Raw genomic sequence first — 20,050 nt, forward strand, 5'->3', positions numbered from 1 at the left:
CGACATGTGGGAACGCGACAAGTTCTTACATTAATATCTTGTGGTCTCAAATTAAATTACCTCATTAGTTATAAAGGATTGGCTGTTCTACGTAGCTCCATTTTTGAAATATTGACCTTTAAACTTTTAATTTGGTGCATATTGTAAGTCCTATACCTCACTGAAACACAAGCATGAAATGAAGTGTTATACAAAGCTCCTGACCTAGTCTACCCTGTGGGCTGTGGATTGGCACGCTCATCCAGAGGGGGCGTCACAAAACATGATAAAAATCGGATTTCCCCTATTTGTTAATGTCAATTTACAACTTCTAAGCAAACAGCTGTATTTCTTCCCCAACCAACCCTCTCAGGACACCACAACTTATATATTGCACATCCCCATTTATGAGAAACAGCCGTTTAAAAAACAAAAAAAAACTAACTACAATTCCCTAAAGCTCCTCAAGTCTGTGACAGCAGAGACTGTGAAATATGTAGTTCTTCTGGTATATACAATGTTCACAAAATATTAATGCTCGTTATTGTGGATGCACACATCTTTATTGGGAACTTTATAGTCATTAGACTGACAATACAGTAAAATTAATGATTATAGGGAGAAAAGAAAGAAAAAGCATGACCCAGACACAAAAGACTATGAAATGTATTAGTTTGAAACTAAAAGGGTGCAAAACGTGTCACTGAACACAAATCAATAGATCAAGTTTTGTGACCATTTGATGATCTGCTGTGAGACTGGGTTGATTATTAAAATGACGAGTGTTTTTTTCTTTGAGATGAAGTGAGATTAACTCCCAGCATACACAGAGAGAAGGTGCAAACCAAGTCTGGAGTCAAACTTGAGTTTCCTCACTGCACGGACCTGCAGCCATTGAGCCAACAACCACATGGATCCCACTTATTTAGTTGCATTTGAGAGCTGATATCAGTTAAGTTTACATTTTTGTCATGTCATAATATAAAAGTAATTAATTCCAAATGTAAAAGACTGTACATTGTTAAATCATATCTGCAACAAGTATTGCTGAACCTTTTACGTACTATTAAAGACACTTCGCGCTTAGATGTTTTGCTTCTTTGGTTCGGCTGCACTGCCAATTACAACTATAGAAAGACAAAATAAACCACATTAATTTCTCCATACTTGCTCTTATGTACGGCAATGAGGGGCAACTGCTCACTGCCAACGCTACATAAAGGTCGTCTCATTAATGTTGGCAATGAACGAGATGGATTTTACTTCATCGCAGTTAAAATTAAACAAGATTCAATAGGATGACTGAATAAAAGCAGACACCACCGTGGTTTCAGCTTTTATTGGTCACACACACATGCAAACCATAAGTCCAAATATCTCTATACACAATCTCAAAAAGGTCAGCAGGCACCGTTTGTCAAGTTGAGCAAAATCAAGACTTGAAAAAAGAAAAATTCTAACAAGTGTTTGAATCTTATTTTATTTTTTTCATTGAGGAAAAAAAAAAAAAAGAACAATTCCATCCTTCATTAACATCCTGATGGCTGCAGTCCGGGCTGCGCTAACACACACAATCATGCACACACTCAATCACATGAACAGACAATTCAGACTTATTTGCCAATTAACCAGCCCAGCATGTGACTTTACTCTGGAGGGTCAGCAGGAGTACCAACAGGCTCAGGGAGAACATGTCTGCTCAGATTCCTAACCTGCAACCTCCTCATTCCAGATCCTGTAAATACTGAAAAGTAAGTAGTGCTTTTGTCTTTCACTGATTAAATGTAGGCAAAAGTGTTTAATCACTTGATCTTTTGATTGGAGAAGTGCACACTTCACTCCATCAAACAGAGACACTGAACTGAGACACAATGGCGCCTCTAGTCAAACCAAAATGAACAAAGTGGAAATTGTTTTTTTTTTTTTGTTTTCTTTAGCAACGAAAGTTGATAAACTTAGATACAATAAGGTGCACTGCTCCCGTCAGACGTACAGAGAGTGTGCCACTGCTGAAATGGATCAGAAATAAGGCAAAGTGCACATGAAGCTGAGGTCAAAGCAGCAGCGCAAACAGCTGCTTTCTGCCGCGACACCAGGGTAGTACAACAGAGAGGTACTTTACAACTGAACAGTGTTGTACTGCAGTAACAGCGGGTCTGAGGTGAATGTGTTGTTATGACAGTTTTAGATGTGCTGAGACTTTGCGGTTTGTACTTGATGTGAACTCTGGTGCGATACCCCCACCCTGCGTCTTCAGCTGGTGTAGTGTCGGCCCTGGTTGAAGCCGGCCTGGCTGTAGTGCTGCCCGCCATGCTGGAAGAACTGTTCAAACTGTCCTTGGTTGAGATTCTGACCACCTCTGCCTCCCCAACCGCCTCCCCGACCTCCTCGTCCTCTCCCTCCTCGGCCGCCCCTGCCTCCACTTTGGTGGTAGTTGTCGTGGTAACCGCCTCCGCCGCCGCCTCCTCCTCCTCCTCCGCCGCCTCCTCCTCCTCCTCCGTGGTAACTGGAATCCTGGAAGCCTCCGTGGTTGTTTCCTCCTCCGTAGCCACCTCTCCCTCCTCCGCCCTGATGGCCTCCATCTTGATAGTGGCCCTGGTTATAATTGCCTCGCCCTCCTCCATCTACCCACCCTCCTTGCACCTTCCCCCCTCTGCCCCCTCCTCCTCTACCTCCTCTGTCCCCGTGTCCTCCTCTCTCGTAGCCACCACGTCCACCTTGGGAGTGGTGGTCGTAGCCTCCCCTGCCACCCCCACTGTGGCCGCCACCTCCTCCGTAGTGCGTCCCTCCTTGGGGAGTGTCTTGACGCTTCTGCCAGGAGGGCATCTCTGGAGGAGGAGGCTCAATCTCACAGGGTCGGCCCCCCCGGTCTGGTACTCGACCCATCAGAACCTGTGGAAGACGCATGAATTTCAACGCACTTAAGTTGGAATGCTTCCTCCCAACAAGTGTATTTATGGTTGCCAATAGATAATTGCATGCAGACATGATGGAAACAAGTTCAAAGTGAGCATGAGAATGAGAAGAAAGGTGATTTAAGTGACTTTGAACATTCATGGTTGTTGATGTCAGATGAGCTGGTCTATACGTTCACACAACAATCTCTGGGGTTTATTTTAGACAAAGGGCAGAAACAGAATCTATGCATCAAGTGGCGGCTTTCAGAGGAGAATGTTCAATCTGGTTTGGCCTGATAGAAAGACAACAGGAACTCAAAGAAGCACTGGTTCCAGTCTGCAGTGTAGAGAATAGAATCTAGGAGGTGAAGCTTGAAGCTGATGAAGACCACCGAAGGTGTCGCTGCAGTGAGCTACAGTTCACACAGGCCCGGGTCAAGCCCGTTTCTAATGCAAAGCAGCATTAAGTTCTTATTTTGGCCTTGTCCCTGATCAGATTCCTCTTGATTCTCTGAGGCTCCATTTACAAGAAAATCTTTTCAAGTGAAAACACCACAATTCTAAAATATTCAGAAGCCGATTGCCTGAAGTCCCACAGTCCAGGATATGTTAAGGACCAATGGGAGAGGGAGGGGAATCTATTAAAATCCCAAGAGGGTTATCTTGACATTTGCCAACTCATGTGTGACCAGAGATCGGGTGGAAGTGTATTGTCCGTATCTTCATTACACCAAAACAAAAGGACTATTTTTGTGAAGTTGAAGCTTCGTGCTGGAGACGGTGCGGCAGGCGGGAAGCCAATCGCTGCCCGGTGACCAAATCCTTCTGGATAGAGCTTCACTAAGTATTAAGAGGGATATTTAACATCAACCTACCAATGCAACTTTCACATTATTCTTTAGCAAATTTAGTTTTACAGGTCAGACAAGCTAATGAACATTTATTTAGTATTTTGATCATTTCTGGTTAAAAATAAATCAATCAATTACAAGGTATTGATTGCTTCCTAACTCACTCAGAATGCATGAGCTGATATACATAGTAAATGATATTTAACTTATGGAAAGGATTACCTTCTCCCTTCGCCTTCAGAAAAATGCATTTACTAAACTTTGGACCAAATGGGTATGTTAGTCCCCTACAGAAGGAAGTACTAAATAAATGATAATGTAATGCTGTTTTTACATTTTATTGATAAAATACAAGTAATACAAGACTAATTGTTCAGGCCCACAGAATATCTATCTCAAAACTCCTGGAAAGACCTTTTTTCCCCCTCATTGGCTCTTTTGTACCCGATTGATTTCCCAATGTGTTCAGTTGATGCGTTAGATTTTCTGTAATTTGGTTCTTATTTTCGTACAAAATAAATCAACTTAAACTGTGAGCGGCAGAAGTACATGTATGCATGTACAGTAAGCACTGTATTTATTGTATTATGATTTCACAAAATAAAAAAGTAAAAACTTTCACTGAAAATGCTCCGTCTCCGTGGAAACGGGAAAACGCAACTTTCTGAAAACGCCCCACGTAGATGGCGGAAACGCTGCTACTGTGCGTCACAGCCGTAGTGAACAGTCCTACTGCACATGCGTGAGGAGACGGTTCACGTTGCCTCCATGGTGTCATGACTCCATATTCTACTGCTACTCGGTAGTTTTATAGTTGAATCGCCTGTAACAGTGACTGAACTTGGTTGTCTGTTCATGTATTCGCCATTATTATTGTTTATAGCACATTGTTCTCTGTGTGCGTGTAGTTTCATTCCACTGTTTCTGCCATTAACCCTATAATCAGACAAAGGAGAATGTGGTGAAAGAGAACACAGAACTACACTGAGGAACATTTTTCTAGAATCGTTTTGATTTTTTTTTTTTTTTTAACTATTCTAAACTATTGTCATAATCTCCCCCAGTTGAAGGAAGTTGCTCCCATCACATTTTTAAATATTCCATTAAAATAGTAGAAATGTCTCCGTTGTGCTTCATTAGATTGGGAGTTTGTGTCCCACCTTTTGGGGACAGGATTTTTCCATTCCAGTGATACAAAACAGACCACACAGACGAGCCTTTCGAGTGACAAACGCACCTTATTGATGGCGCACGCCGTCTTCTCTCTTATCCGGCCGCTGCTGGTGCGCAGGATCTTGGAGAAGTCTTGCCGAGCAGCCAGAAGGTGAGAAACAGAGATTTTACTTTTGGTGAGGAGAGCAGAGCGCAGTGGCTGGTAAACTTTGGCCAACTTCTCAGTATGCGTCTGCAGTCCAAAACAAACACACAAATCAAGTATAATAGTCAGAACATTTGGCTCAAGTTGTGCAACAAAAACATCTGCAGAGAGAAAATTTTATTTGTGGCGTCTATAGACGCCATCTTCAGAGCTTTGGTATTACTCTAATGCAGTGTTCTCCAAACAACAAGTCGAAACCTAAAGAGGGTCACAGTTCTGAAAAATCATTGTGGATTCTGCAGATATAATTCCACATCATCTTGGAGAGGAAATCCCTCCTCCCCACCTCAGCATTTGAACACATCAGAATGAGTCAGAGAATTACGAGCCAATCAGAGGCCGCCTTACAAAAGGTATATATCACATGGTTTCAATAGACCAATCACGTTGCTCGTTACTGGGCGTAATACACAACCGGAAGTCAGGTGCGAGTTGTGTACTGGAGACGATAATTTGCTATATTTCAGCGAAAGAAATATGGATTTAGACAAAATTAGACGGTGACAAGTAGTGATGGACATTATATACATATTTTAGACGGCGTTGAGCAACCTGTCAGCTATTTGTTTGGTCGTCTTTTCCAAAATTTGATCGTCCAATTGACGGCTGGCTGCCAAAGACCATGTTGCAGAGTGATCAGACTTGGTGACGATGAGCCCGTTGGAGGAAAAGATCTTTTCTTTTGTATTTCAAAGACGTTATGACAAAAACAAAATCTACTGTGCAAATTCAAAGTGAAATTATAGGAAATTAAATGTAATCCATTATGCAATTAAATGAGCACATTTGCTTCCATTACAAACTCAGTCATATTGAATCCTGCTTGATTACCGTTACACCAAGTTACAGCCTTTTGAAATACTGATTGAATAGTCTCCATATATAAAAAAATAAAAAGTATTTCTACTTCCATTGAGACTCCTTCATACATTTCATAAGCAGTCAGCAAGTTCTTCCCTCCACATGAACCCAATGTGTTGTTTTTACCTCAAGGCACAGAATTGTTGAAGTGGCAGAATTAGATCACAGTTGCTGTTAAGCTTTGCTCCCATGTTTTATTCCCACATTAAAATGGTCAGAATGGAAACAAAACAAACTTTTGTTTTATTTTCATTTTGGTCCAGAACAGAGGATAGTAAGGACACTTTACATGTGTCTCTCTGTGATGGACAGATGACATGTTTGTGGCTGCAAGTCGCCGTCTCTCCTGTGCTGGCGTGGGTGTTGCTGCCACATACCTTCGCTCTGTCAGACCAACCAAATGACTGCACTGTCACATCCAGACGTTTCAACAACATCTTCCTTCGCACTTCGTACTCATTGACCAGGGCTTGGTTTATCGCTTCAATCTTTTCCTGAAAGAAATGGAGACAAAAGCAAATAAAACTAAATATAAGTCATTGACTGGAGCCATGTTCCCAACCTGTGCCTTTTCTATATTTACCAAGTGCACCGGTCCAAGTGTCTTTGCCATCAAAGGCTCGCCAACATGAGTTGGCGGCACCCGACTTAAGGCCTCTTTCAGCTGAGGGAAAGAAAAGGAAAACAAACATGTGTATGAGCAGTTAGTGAGAGGACAAAAGATCCAAGCCGTCACTACACAGCACGCATGTTTGAATATAAAGAGTGGAGATGGCATTTAGAGATGGTTCAAAAGTTTCAATGCACAGTACAGCTGTTCCACAATACCTTCAGCCGTGATTCAAACATGCTTGCACAGTCGGATTTAAAAAAGAATTATTTACCGGTATCTTACCAGGCAAGTTAGTTGAGAACCAGTTCTCATTTTCAATAATGACCTGTTGGCTCTTTTATAAAACACTGCATAGGATTCATACTAAAAGTGTACGTGCATCCAAAAGCTGAAGATGGCATGTGTCCAAAAAATAACCAGATTTATAAAACCTTGCGCATGCACACCTGCATGCACTTTTCCCTTCATAAATCAGTCCAGCTAGAAGGTTATGCAGTTTATATCCCACCCTCTAAACACCCACATTCTACCATGAATGGTCAAAACAAAGTACCTCAGGAATATTTTTGCATTTAAATAAGCCTGCTGATCGATGGCATCTTACAATCAACCACTCAGAAGACAAGGACAAAGAGTGTAATACGGCTGGGGGGCAGGGAAATTAGATCATTATTTGGCCAAGTCAAGTCCTTTAATTGTCACAAACAAATATACACAGGATAGTGTGTCGCCAAATGTTTATACTAGTTCCACACTGAAACAACAAACTTAATAGTAACAGTAGAAAAGTAATAACTTAAAGCACACAATAATGTTCTAATTATGAAAATTAAAGACCGCCTGCCTTGCCTTGTCCTGCCCTTCGTGCCTGTCTGTCTTCTGGGTCGACCCCAACATGGCAACAGCTTTGGGCCCTTCCATAATTTCGCATTGCGTGTCCGCAGACTGTGTGCACACCGAGGGTGCATTCACACTACACTTCTGGATTCACTCTGGTGCCACGTTCCATAATGTAACATAACGATCCCCAACATATCTCCACCTCTGCTGCCCGGCGTTCTCCTCCTCTCCTAAAGAAGTTTAGGAGGCTCCAGGAGTTCTGAGACGTCTGGTTATCTTTATTTGCTTCCAAATTGTGATTGCTCAGACAGGGAGAAGGCGGACCTCCTCACACAAGTGCCCAGCAGCTCTGGCGCATGCGCAGTCGAAGCACACAGTCCGCGCAGTCACGACATTTGGGCTGCGTGTGGTCGACTGTAGAGGGGTCGGCGTAGATCCTAGTGCATAGGGGCGGTGACTATTTTAACGTCGTGAGGACTCTGTGCACACGTGGACGAAGAAAGAATGGGGGGGGGCCTCAAAAAGGCAGCTCCCCAACACAGAGTGAGGGGCTGTCCACCGTTTTTGGCCGATCATCCACACAAGGCGGCGTTTTAGAAGCATGGGTCCCGGAGTGGGGAAATTCTAAAACCCCGGCTGGGTGAGGTGTGGACGTCAAAGACGATCATCTGTGAAAAAAGATGACGTAATCGCCCCGCCTCTCCTCCCCACCGCGGTCCGCAATGTCATCCAATAACCAAAACAATGGCGGACTACATGCTCCAGGTCCACTGTCAGAAGCTACTGACACTAGCAGGAGCAGGAGCATAGACTTATATAACTCAGTTATATGGAAGTCTATGATCAACAGTCTATTTCTAAATTTCTATGTGTTCCGTGTCTTCTGCGTTTTTGGTGTATTTGGGGAGTCACAGCGCCCCTACAGGCCTGGCATATCTATTACATCTCCTTAAGCCTCGTGTTAAGCCGCGTTCATATTATGGCGACCGTGGCTCAGTTGTAGAGTGGGTCATCCATTCAAATCCCGCTCTATCCAAGTCACTACTGTTGTGTCCTTGGGCAAGGCACTTCACCCACATTGCCTCGTATGAATGGGTGTAAATGGTGCAGGAGTGTTGGTGGTGGTGGTCGGAGTGGCCGTAGGCACGAAATGGCAGCATGCCCAGGGCAACTGTGGCCACAATGTAGCTTACCACCACCGATGTGAGAGAATAATGGTTTTTGTTTGCGCTTTGAGTCACCTCGGAAAAAGCGCTACATAAATCCAAGCCATTATTATGACGTGTGGATGGAATTTTTTTTTTGAGAACTCCCAGGGACAAAAAAGATCATTTGCTTTTTGGAAAGTTTATGTTTAGAAATCCCGTATGCATGGGAAGTGGCACGTGCATTTTTCTGGCCCCGTTTTGTGCAGGAGCAACATTTAAAATATGAGGCCGCTGGTCAAGAGGAGCGTCTCACTGCTTGAGATGAATTTGATTGTAAAGTTGGGTGCAGGCCACTTTATTAGATTACCGTCAGTGATCACAAGGTTAAACATAGCCGCCAATACTGAAAAGAGAAAGTGTCGGATTCTTGGATACATTTCAGTAAAGTCTGAATGGGAGTTCTTTAAGATTGATTCTTTCACGAGCAGTTTCGTTTGTGATTTAAATGTGGCAGCAAAGTGCTGATTCACAATCCATTCAGTGTGTTGGATCTCACTGTTCGGCAGTGCGGCACACTTTCTTTTTGCAAAGTCGACATTTAAAATGTTTAAGCACTGTGATGCATTTCTAAGCGCACCTCCAGGCTGACCGATGTTATGAGGCATTGTTTACATAAAAATGTAGAATTTGAAAAGAGCAGCACCGCAAACTCTCTGGATCTCCCATCATTATTGTCGTCAATGTAGCTGCAAATGTGAAGAACTAGATAGAAGAACTGTAATCTGCCTGTGCACGTCCCATAGCAACTTCATAACAACACTGAGATAAAACTACAACTATTTCCTGACCAAAGTGCCGCGGATACCGAGATCACAGTTGTTCTCAGTTACTGGCATGTTACTACCAGAAGTGGCGGTTATGCGTTGCTCGACATAGCACCCCACTTTCGGGCCCCATTCAGTCCACTGACCTTCTTTTCGATCCCGCTGAAGAACTGGAACATGGTGATGTTGGCTGGAGGCTTGGACATGCCCAGTGTCATGCAGATCCCTTTAAGTTCCTGGAACACCGGGCTGCCGGGCTCCTGGGCTTTCTTCTGAGGCTTGTTCACCAGGATCATCCTCGATGCCTCCAACTCAGACACCAGGAAGCCTGAGACAGAGGAGTTGGAGTCATAACTTTGTAACATGAGCTTGCCTACACCAAGTTTTTTTGGTATATATTTTAGCTCATTTACATTTCTTGAGGCTCACAGAGCACTGAAACAATCTGAACACCAGGAAAGCAGATGGACCAGACAAGCCGGATCCTTTGTTTTTGAAGCTGGCTGCTGATTTTATTTCTGAACATATATTATGCATTTTTAGCTTAAGACTTTGTACCAACACAATTCCTAAAGTCTGGAAAATGTCGACTCTTTTGTCATCAATTTAGGCAAAAACATATTTTATATTGTTTATAACTGATTTTGTTTTTATCACACACAAAAGCGAGTAGCACTTTTTCATAATAAACATGCTATAACAAATGTAAAGGGCAAATAACTGTATATACTGTTCATATGCTTGTAATCGGGATAAAATAAATATCTGTTCAGTATTTAAGGTAAAATTACTTGATTGTGTTGAACTAAAAAAACATAAATTCTTTTTTTTTTTTTAAAGGAAAAAAATGAGTTTGAAACGGCAAATGGGTGAGAGAGGAGAGCGAGAGAGAAAAGGCTGAGATTAAAGAGAGAATTTCAGCACAAATACTGAGAATTTTATTGTATTTTATCGTTTATTTGCTAATTGTGGCTCTGAGGACGAATGCTTTCCTCTGAGGATGATCCACTGTCCTAATGAGGTCAGGAAGACGGAGATAAGAAGCAGAGGCGTTCAAAACAGTGCAGATAAAGACAGAAGTAGCAGAGAGCAAAATAAATGTAAGCACTCCGATATATAATCTGTTTTTAAAGAGATGGCGCAAAGAAATCAAAGAAGCAAAGTATTGCACATGGAGAGAAGTAGAGACCACCAAAAGTAGAACCAAAAAGAACACAGATGCAGCATAAGGAGATGAGTAGGACAAAGGCAACAAAAGTACTGCGACGTATGACGTTCAGAGAATGCCAAGAGAGAAGAAGAAACACACAGCAAATGATGCATCAATCTGGGGTCAAACTGTATAATGTTTAGACCCGTTGTTATTATCGCAAACAGTTTCATATCAGGAATAACATTTCAGCCTCACAAATACGTTGTTGCTTTAACCTCTGTGATATTAGCTGGAAATAAGTGAAACAGGAGTTAAAAGACAGAAAATACTAGAGCATGGGGACAAGCAGGAGCCACAGATACAGCTGAGAGGAGAAAAGAGAAGATTTCAGTAAACTGTTGATCTAAGGTATGACCGGGACAATGTAAGACATATAGTTAGGCTCATACATACTATCCTCCCCTAAGTGTATAATTCCCATCCATGGGAAATAGGAGGGGCAGGGGGGATTCCCCCTATTTTGGAAAATGAAATTCAAACACTGCTTAAGATGTCAAAATAGCCATTAAATTACTTTAAATGTTTTGAATGAGAACAAGGCACATGTTAAAATAACCAACTTGAAATTAGAGTGCAAACCTGGCCGAGCGAATGTGGAATCTTTATCAGTATACATCCGTGCAAAAAAACCCACAGGCTGCATAAGCATAACTAAAATAAATTTGGTTCTTATACTATAAGGCGTGCAACCCACTTATCACACTGGAGGCACCATGACAGGGTTCTTTAGAGAAACAGGAATATAACAGGGAGACACTGGGAGTAAACCATGTCCATAGTGATTAAACATGCTGAGCACCGCTTTCTTTATGCGGTTCTGGATGAAGTCTGACGTTGAAGCCAGGTCTTTAAACCGGTGAGTCTGGCCACTGGGCAGGGTGCAAAGAGTGGAGTGGCAGGAAAGATTCATTTAAACGCAACATAGGGGCAGGATTGAAACTCCCTGTTCACGGGAGCGAAGGCGGCTCGTTCTTTAGCCACCTTTGGTGAAGTCCGGAGAGATGGAAGCCCTGCTCCCGTTGTACTGAAGCGGAAACAGCTGACTGGCCCGGCGCTGGATTTGGTTGCAGACCTGGAAGACGTTTACCAGGATAACAAGTGACGCTCCCTGGGTCACTCCAAATAGGCTTATCGTCCAACCAGAGTAAGTCCATGAGGAATTGGAACTAATTGGGTTGGGACACTCCGTGCCCTCGGATGAGACCACCAGCCGCACATCACTCCACCTGGAGCGCCCCCTCCAGGTCCTCGTGCTTTTTCTTCAAACTTGAGTAGTTCGCTTGGCAGCCGTCCCCTGAAGGTCGGCTAACTGACCAGCATGATTGTCAGCGGAGAGCTCGAGGTCCGCAACGGTCTCACCCTGAGCGTCAAGTTCACTCTTCAACTGCCCCAAAACAACAGATAGCTCCCTCTTTGTGGTTGCAGAGATCACAGAGGCAAACTTGGAGACGATATCGGCACACATCTTGTCCATCATCATTTTGATATTTGCCAGCAGGACCTAGTTGGTGTCCGACGCCCGGGGAGAGTCGGGCTCAGGGGACAGCCGGGGCTTATCACGGCCCGTCTTAGCCAGGTCTGATTTTGCTCAGCGAGCCATTCTCGTTAAGAGCTGAGCAGCAAAAATCCCCAGAGTCAAATATAAGCAGGTATACAGTACAGGCTAACATCAGTGAATGGTCCAAATTTATGAAAAATTACACTATTAAAAAGTCATATTTCAAGGAGCCACACTTCTTTCTTAACTATTTACTTTGTAACGTGTCACTGAAGGTATCAAAACTATAAATCAACGCGTGGAATAATGGAGTTAACAAAAAAGTTTGTTTTACGTTTTACTCTTCAAAGTTGACACTCTTTGCTGACGGTGCTGCAAACCTTCTCTCAACCAGCTTCATGAGGTCGTCACCTGGAATGGTCTTCACTTCACAGGTCTGCTTTGTCAGGGTTCATTTGTGTAATTTCTTGTTGCCACAATGGGGTTAGGGTTCAGTTAGGGCCATCAGTTGTGCTGTGCAGAAGTCAGGTTGTTACACAGCTGACAGACCTATTCGACAATGTTAGAATTCGTATTATGGCGAGAACCAGTCAGCTAAGTCAGGCACAAAAAAAAAACAAAAAAAAAAAAAACTCCAGTCCTCGAGGGCCGGCGTCCTGCAAGTTGGCTAGATGGCTCCCTGCTTCAACATACCTAAATCTAATGTTGACGTCATCAAGCTTGTTGAAGAGCCCAATAACGAGCCTCCCATTGCAATCAGGTGTGCTGAAACTGGGAGAGACCTAAAACATGCACGATGGCGGGCCTCAAAGACCAGCGCCAAGAAAAGAGAAATGATAGTCCATCATTACTTAAAGAACTCAGGCAGTCTGGAAAATTGCAAAAATTTGAATGTGTCCCCAAGTGCAGTCGCAAAAACCATCATGCACTACATTGAAACCGGCCCAGAAAAAAAGGAAAACCAAGAATCTCCGGCTGAGGATGAGTCCAGCCTCAGAAATCACAAGTTGACAGCACAGTAGCAGTCTGCTCTTTTTGAGATGGTTATTAGTACTCGTAAGCCCAGGACGAGTCATCTATCCCCACCGGACCCGACCTGACCTCTCCTCTCTGGGCCATATAAACTGCTTATCTATTGGGATTTCGACAGCAGCAGGAAACAAATGAATATTTACCATTGTATTTCAGGCTGCTGCTGCTGGTGGAATGTTAGAATGCAACTTCAAATGTTATGAGCTGACCTTTTATCTTTTTTCATCCCATCTGTAGAATTTAGTGCACGAGTTGATTTTTCCTCTATTTCACAGGAGAAGAGCATTATGGTGCACGATAAGGTTTTCCTTTAGCTGTCCATCAGTTTTTTCCCCATTCATTGTGAGATGTGGAAACCGTTAAATGATGTGTGAATTTCTGCCCTCTGGATCTGCTGGTGATTCTTTTCCCCATGTATGATGTCCATTCTCTGTGCCGGTCACTATATTTGGCCAAAATACAGGATCACTCAAATCAAGTGTCTGATCAGTCTTTGATCAGCCTGCTCAGAAACTAGGCTGTAAAGCTCCAGAACACGTGTGGCACACCTTGCCTTGTTATATATACGTTATATGTATTCCTCGTTGCATTCACACCATTTTGCCCACTATTAAAATAAAGTGCCAAGCTTCCAGGTTAAAGGTATTAAAAAAGTGTTATTCTCTTACTGAGGAGCAACAAACAGTCGGTCCTGTTGAGGAATCTCTGGACAATGTCCCCGCTGGTGAGGACGGAGAATGGACAGGAGAGCTCGGACAGCAGGCCGCTCATCTCCAGCTGGAAGCTCTCAGCTTCACTCGGACCTGGTCAGGAAAAAGGACAAAAACATGAAGTCCTTCAGAGTCTCCCCTAAATTTAAAACACCTTCTGCTCATCACATTGTCATGACTTCCAAAATGTTTGCATTTGAATGATCATAGACAGATAAACATCTGGAGCAGCTTGAAAAAACAAAACCAAAAACCAAATGCCACACGAAACACACAGCATGTCCCCAGCAGGTAGAGGTGAGAAAAAGGATCTGAAACCTTTAAAATCTCATTGTTTTCAAAACAAATCTGTCATGAAATTTGATATCTGTAATACGATATATTAAATCTGCATATATCGCAATTTCCAGACTATAAGCTGCTACTTTTTCACATGCTTTGAACCCTGCGACTTAAACAATAACACGTTTAATTTATGGATTTTTACAAAGCTTCATGCCGCTGATTCATGGGTGATGTGTTCAGGTGCATCACATAAATCCAAACTTTCTTTTTAAATGCAGTGGGTACGGCTTATATTCAGGTGTGCTCAATAGTCCGATAATTACGGTACATGACCAACTGTTCCCGTGCTGGAAAAAGAAAACTGAGGTGTGGACAGACAAATGTGGGTTAATTGTTGGGGAGGAGTATTAAGCAACATACTGTAAATAGCACACCCTTCAGGTGTTGCGATCCCAACTATAAATGCAAACTTAAATCTCCTGCATAACATCTTATATCCTATACAAACATCTTAAAAATAGCAGGAAAAAAAGCAAAACTGTTTAGAAAACAGATACAAAACGTCGTTGCTCCTTCTTGTGGCCAAAAGACGCTATAACTCCTTGTGTTTTGGTTAATTTAATCTTTTCTGTATATTAGTGACATTAAGCCTTGTACATATCAATATTTCAAATTACTTATTTCATTTCTATCCCGTCTTCTTTGATATTCTACTTTCTATGTATGTATTCTGTGTGGAGTTTTTGTACTTCAGTCAAAGTATTTCATTCACCCAGAATGTTAAATACTAACTTTTCCAAAACAATACTGAATTACTGTGAAAACAAAAAAAGGAGAAATGAAAACTATTTTACACTTTCGCCACCTCTGAGCCAGGTTCGGTAGATTTCTTCCGATTGAAAAGTTTTTCCTTTTCACAGTTGCTGATCCTTGCTAATGTGGAATGGCAGCGTGTTTTTCAGTAAAAGCACATTGAAATGACCGAGGTGATTTACCGGCATTTCACCGCAACAAACATCTAAAACACATAGCAACTTTAATCTAAATTGTCTGGAAGAACTCTCGCAAAATCAGGGACTTTGGCCCACAACAAAGGCTCTGGAAATCCTGGGGGCACTGAAATAGGATGAGAAGAGCAAAATAGAGGTTATAGATGACGTAGGCAGCGTCATGATTTAAGGGCTACTTGACTTCCTCAGTGCCAGGATCATTTGCAATCACGAAGGAAAGATGTACTTTTGAGTGTGACCTTCAGGGTAATGTCACAGACTCTTCACCAGGTCAAACTCAGTAGAAGTTGGCTGATGCCAGAGGAGAATAAGTCAAAACATGCAAGTGAATTAAGTCATTTTGATGTTTCTTTTTCTCCTTTTAAATCTCTCAAATGTACTATTTTGTTTGGGGGGGTCGGGCGGAGTCAGGAAAATAGTTGTATTCCACTTGATCTTATGCACTGAACATATAATGGAGACTGTCACATTTAAAGAATATGCCTAATGCGTCTAGCATTTTCTGCAAATATCCCAATTTCAGTATAGACCACGACAACAGGAGAGAAAATGCTTTGCCCAAAATCAATGGAGGAACATATGCAATGTGGGGCATATTTGAACTATAAATTACACAATACAACACATTTATTTAAAACATAAAACCAAAGATATTTTTAATTTAAATACATTTTTCCTAAGATTGACTAGAAATCTCTCCATAAAATTGGAAACTCAATTTCTATGAACTTCAGTGCCCTTTAAGGGATAAATGGAAATATGTTTGATTACAGACTTCAGTGCCACTCAAAGTGCTTTTTCTGTTTCTGCTTAATCAGACATGCACTTCCTACAGGAAGATGATATTGGTTTAAATGAAAGATGTCTGACGTGCAGGCAGGGATAATTACCCAACACAGAAGAAAACAGCTCTTGTTGTAAAGTTAAGGAAAATGGATAGAAGGGCTGGACTGAAGAGCAATTTCTGTGCTCCCAATAATCCAGCCCAGTTAATGTCAAATATCCTAATTACTGCTTCATGCCTGATGGGCAACTCTGTGTGAATTAATGTAATGTTCTTACAGTTAGTGGCATGCACGTTTTCTTCTAATGTGCAGTAGAGTCTGAGCTCAGAGACGATCCAGGCACAGAGCTTTGTGAATTCCGGTGAGGCCGCTCCAGAGCTGGCTGCGGAGTCCAGGGCTCCATCCTCCAACAAGGGGCCTTGATACCTGCGGTAACACACACATCATTACAAATACAGGTCAGAGCTCACAGTTCGCTCTGGTTCAGGTCACTCTAGACTAGGCCAGGGACGATAATCAATAAATCAATTAATCGCACCATAAATTAAATGAAATTAACATTTTGCCGGCCCGGATATATCTCCATATCACCAGGTCTCTCACCTCCAAACAGGCTGGATGACAAGAGGGTTCACTCTGCACAATGGCTCCTCGCTCCTAGGAAAATTAGTTTCATAGCAGAATGAAGGGAGTGAACCCTCTTGTCATTCATCCTCGTCTCTGTGGAGGGAGGCAGGGATCACAGAGCGCAGTGTGAGCCTCGCATGAGCTTCATGAGGAGCAACGCATGTAAGAAATGAGGAGAAAAAAGATGGTTGCAAAGTCGAGCGCCACGACCCCGGTGTGGGATTACATGGGCCTCAGACTGAATGAGCACGGTGAGCCCATGAACAGAATTTGTGCAAACGCGGTGGCAACACAACAAACTTGCTCAGCTAAAGCACAACCACTCAACACAGTTTTCCCAACTGGGAGTTTATCCTTATTATTAGATGTTTTGAGTGTGTGGGGTTTTAAATGGGAGGGTTTCTTTGTTTTTAGACAGGGTCTAACTTATTGTTGGTGGTCGTGATTTGTTTTATTTGTGCAGTGTTTTTGCTTGTTTCTTTTGTTTAAATTATTATTAAGTTCTCAAAATCACAATGGTAAAAGACGAAAAATAAAAGTTGATTGCATTTGAAAAAAGTATACTTACGATACATATACGATAAGTATACTTACGATACATTATCTTCACATTTGTAGTTAATTTGTTCTCAAAGAAATGTCGACAGTAATATCGTTCCTCGGCAATAATTCATGGGACAATATATCGTCCAGCTAAATTTGTTATGGTCACAGGCCTACACTAGAACATGTTCAAGTGAAGCGGCTACAAGTTAAAACCCTCTGTCACGGGTGGCCAACCCTCGGTTCTTCGGCTGTCAGTGTGCAGCTCTTCGATCCATAAACAGGGGTATAGCCAATCAGAAAAAAAAAAGCAGTCATCAGGCGTCGAAACCAAATATCACACAAATTGTGTGATTCAAAAGAATTACATTCTGAATTTTTTTTTAAGGAATAATATTACCATAACTATTAAACCATTAACAAACATTCCATACTCTGTTAATGCGACCCAGGTAAGTAATATAGTTATATTTTCACATTTGGACTTGATTGAACTAAGTTTGTGTCTGTAATTTGAGAGAGGGAGAGACTCTCTCTTGCTGGGTGTGTGTGTGTGTCTATTCATGGGTATTTTTGTGTGTGTGTGATAAAGAAATATGGCTTAGAAATGTAAAATGTATGGACGTCCATTTTATGTAGTTTCGTGTTTGTGTGAGAGAGGGAGTTGGTGTGTAAGCCCACATGTGTCTGCTCCTTGTTGTACAACGGTCATTGTTGTGGCTCGGTCTCTGACTGGTTGGCCATCCCTGATCTATGTCCTCTGTTCATCCCTCTTTCTAATCCCTAACCCCAACTGGAACAGCAGATAGTCTCTGGTTCCACAGAGAGACTCCATTTCTGATTCTAAGTCTGTAGAAAATCTCTTGTCTGGTTCTCCAGAAAGTCACCTCCTCTAAAGGACGATTCATACTCCATAAGATTAAGCAGAAAGCTCGGCAGTCCGGGGTCCAGCAAAATGACATAATTTCCTTCTGCCAGTTCCATCCGGCCAAAGAAATTTGGTTAGGCTGTGCCAACCATCTGGGTCGAAGTCTGTCGGTGCCACACTGCCGAAACTTTGGCGCTGTCATGTGCTGCGCATGCACGTTCCAGCTCGCCAATGACTGACAGTCATATTTGAATCCTGTTTAGCATTAAGCCTCAATACTGTATGAGCCTTGCAGCTCGTTGACATGTCGGAAAAAGCACTTATGTGATTTCCCTGAACGCATCAATCAAAGCTGTCAGCTCCTGCAGTTAAAAGCGGACCAACATGGCGGCTCGGACACAAACTTTCTCTTTTATTACTGACAACGGGTCAGTGAAATGTATTTCTGAAAACATTAGAAGCGAGAAATAAGCCATGCAGTTTAAAACACTGTCCTTGAATTGGTAATGAAACCACACTGACGTGTGCAGAGAACGTAAAGAAAATGGAGAGAACCTAACATCTGTATGGAACGATGAGGCATCGGATGCCATCAGGGGAGAGTCTCAATTATTAAACTACTGATGTGGACGACAAAACTAGAATACAGACCACGAGTGATACCACTACGGGTCGGCCATGTTTGTTTACAAGTGGATGAGCAGAAGGAAGAGGAGGGAGGGGGAGAGATGTGCGCATGCACATTAAGAGTGCTTTTAGCCTCCGGCCGTCTCTGTAGGAGGGCATAGCAACCGTGAAAGAATCTTTCCACCTTGGGAGCCGGGATAAAACCTTAGCGGTTACAGTGGATGCGCACACCGGTGTCGTGTAAACGGACCATCCAAAAGTGAAGAAAGTTTTGCAGATACACTCATATTCATGTAAAATGGGCCTCATTCGACAGTTGGCTGAAGTCACAGCTAAACTTTCTTCTTGTTCTTAAGGCGTATCAATTGGCCTTTATGGGAGTGTGCAGGAGTCTGGTTCTGTAGAAATCCTCCACTTCTGAGTAAGGTTCTGCCAAGATTTCAACTCCTTAAAATGGCATTCTTCCTTTTCATAGGGTTTTAAGCATGCTCACGTGGAATTGTTTTCTTCTGTAAAAATGCCTTGAAATGACTGTGTTGCATTTGACGTCAAAGGAAGTAAATTTAATTAAATTCATACATCGGCAATGACAAGAGCCAAAACTGATGCTTGGTTTATTTAACATAGTAAAGTCATTTGATAAAAAAACAAAAAACAAAACAGTATTGGACATAAATAACCCAGATTATCTGAGGACGTGTGGCTCATTGAAAGCTTTTAGAGAGGAGACACTGACCCGTACAGGGCAGTGCTGCAATGGTTAACTTAGAGGAATGAGGTGGAGTTCTCCTGATAGATGACGGAGTGGCTTGTGCTGACGCGGCTGGTGATACAAAGTGTGTAAAAACACTCCACGGGTCTATTTCCAGCTCTGCCCACTCCCACAGCACATGAAGCGGCCATAAAAAGGACAGAATACCGAGGGTTAGCCGGCTAGCTACTGTCAGTTCTCCTGCACTGAGCTGGCCGACAGCACTCTGGAACACGAGTTCATACGGCGGCGGTTACCGAATGTCCCTTTACTTACCCCAAATCTTCGAGTGAGACGACAATGTCGTTTTCCATCTCAGTTTTCAGTAGTTATACTCGAAAACTGTTTCAAAGAGCTCTGTCATACACGTTTTACTTCCTGTTTCTTCTTCGGCTTCGTCACCGGGCGCTAAGACAGCTGTCAAAGCGCTCTATCGCCCCCCGCCGGAGTGGTGGCGTGCAGTAACATACGGAGACGCCTCATTGACTATGGAGGACTAAATGTGCCAGAATTAATCGAATAAATACACCATTAAATAATCAATTACATGTGTTATTAATTCATTACAATAACAATTCGTTTTAAATGAAAAAAAACCCAGATATAATTATTTCACTATTTAATTTATTATTTCATGGCCCGTTGTTGCACTGCTTCATGAAATTATTTTACCTGTAAAGTTATCTGTCAAAATCAGTGGGCGGATCCTT

The 20,050-nt window shown here is 42.5% G+C and overlaps 1 protein-coding gene across 1 annotated transcript; it reads right to left on the minus strand.

Moving 5' to 3' along the window:
* Nucleotides 1-525: 525 nt before the first annotated feature.
* fam98a (family with sequence similarity 98 member A) lies at nt 526-19,747 on the minus strand. Its single transcript, XM_080481525.1, has 8 exons — nt 19,617-19,747; nt 16,202-16,350; nt 13,803-13,937; nt 9,538-9,719; nt 6,550-6,630; nt 6,344-6,460; nt 4,965-5,132; nt 526-2,871 (listed from the first exon to the last, which is right to left on the minus strand). The coding sequence occupies exons 1-8, from the start codon at nt 19,652-19,654 to the stop codon at nt 2,233-2,235; spliced, it is 1,509 nt and encodes a 502-aa protein (XP_080337651.1). The 5' UTR covers nt 19,655-19,747; the 3' UTR covers nt 526-2,232.
* Between the last annotated feature and the right edge of the window lie 303 nt (nt 19,748-20,050).

Source organism: Lipophrys pholis (assembly GCF_963383615.2).
Source record: "Lipophrys pholis genome assembly, chromosome: 15".
Classification (NCBI taxonomy): domain Eukaryota; kingdom Metazoa; phylum Chordata; class Actinopteri; order Blenniiformes; family Blenniidae; genus Lipophrys; species Lipophrys pholis.

Coding starts and splice junctions, on each gene's coding strand:
- fam98a (XM_080481525.1), bottom strand. CDS start 19,654: ATGGAAAACGACATTGTCGTCTCACTCGAAGATTTGGG. Junction 16,351..19,616: donor GTCTCACTCGAAGATTTGGG/GTAAGTAAAGGG, acceptor GTGTTACCGCAG/GTATCAAGGCCCCTTGTTGG. Junction 13,938..16,201: donor AAACGTGCATGCCACTAACT/GTAAGAACATTA, acceptor TTTCCTGACCAG/GTCCGAGTGAAGCTGAGAGC.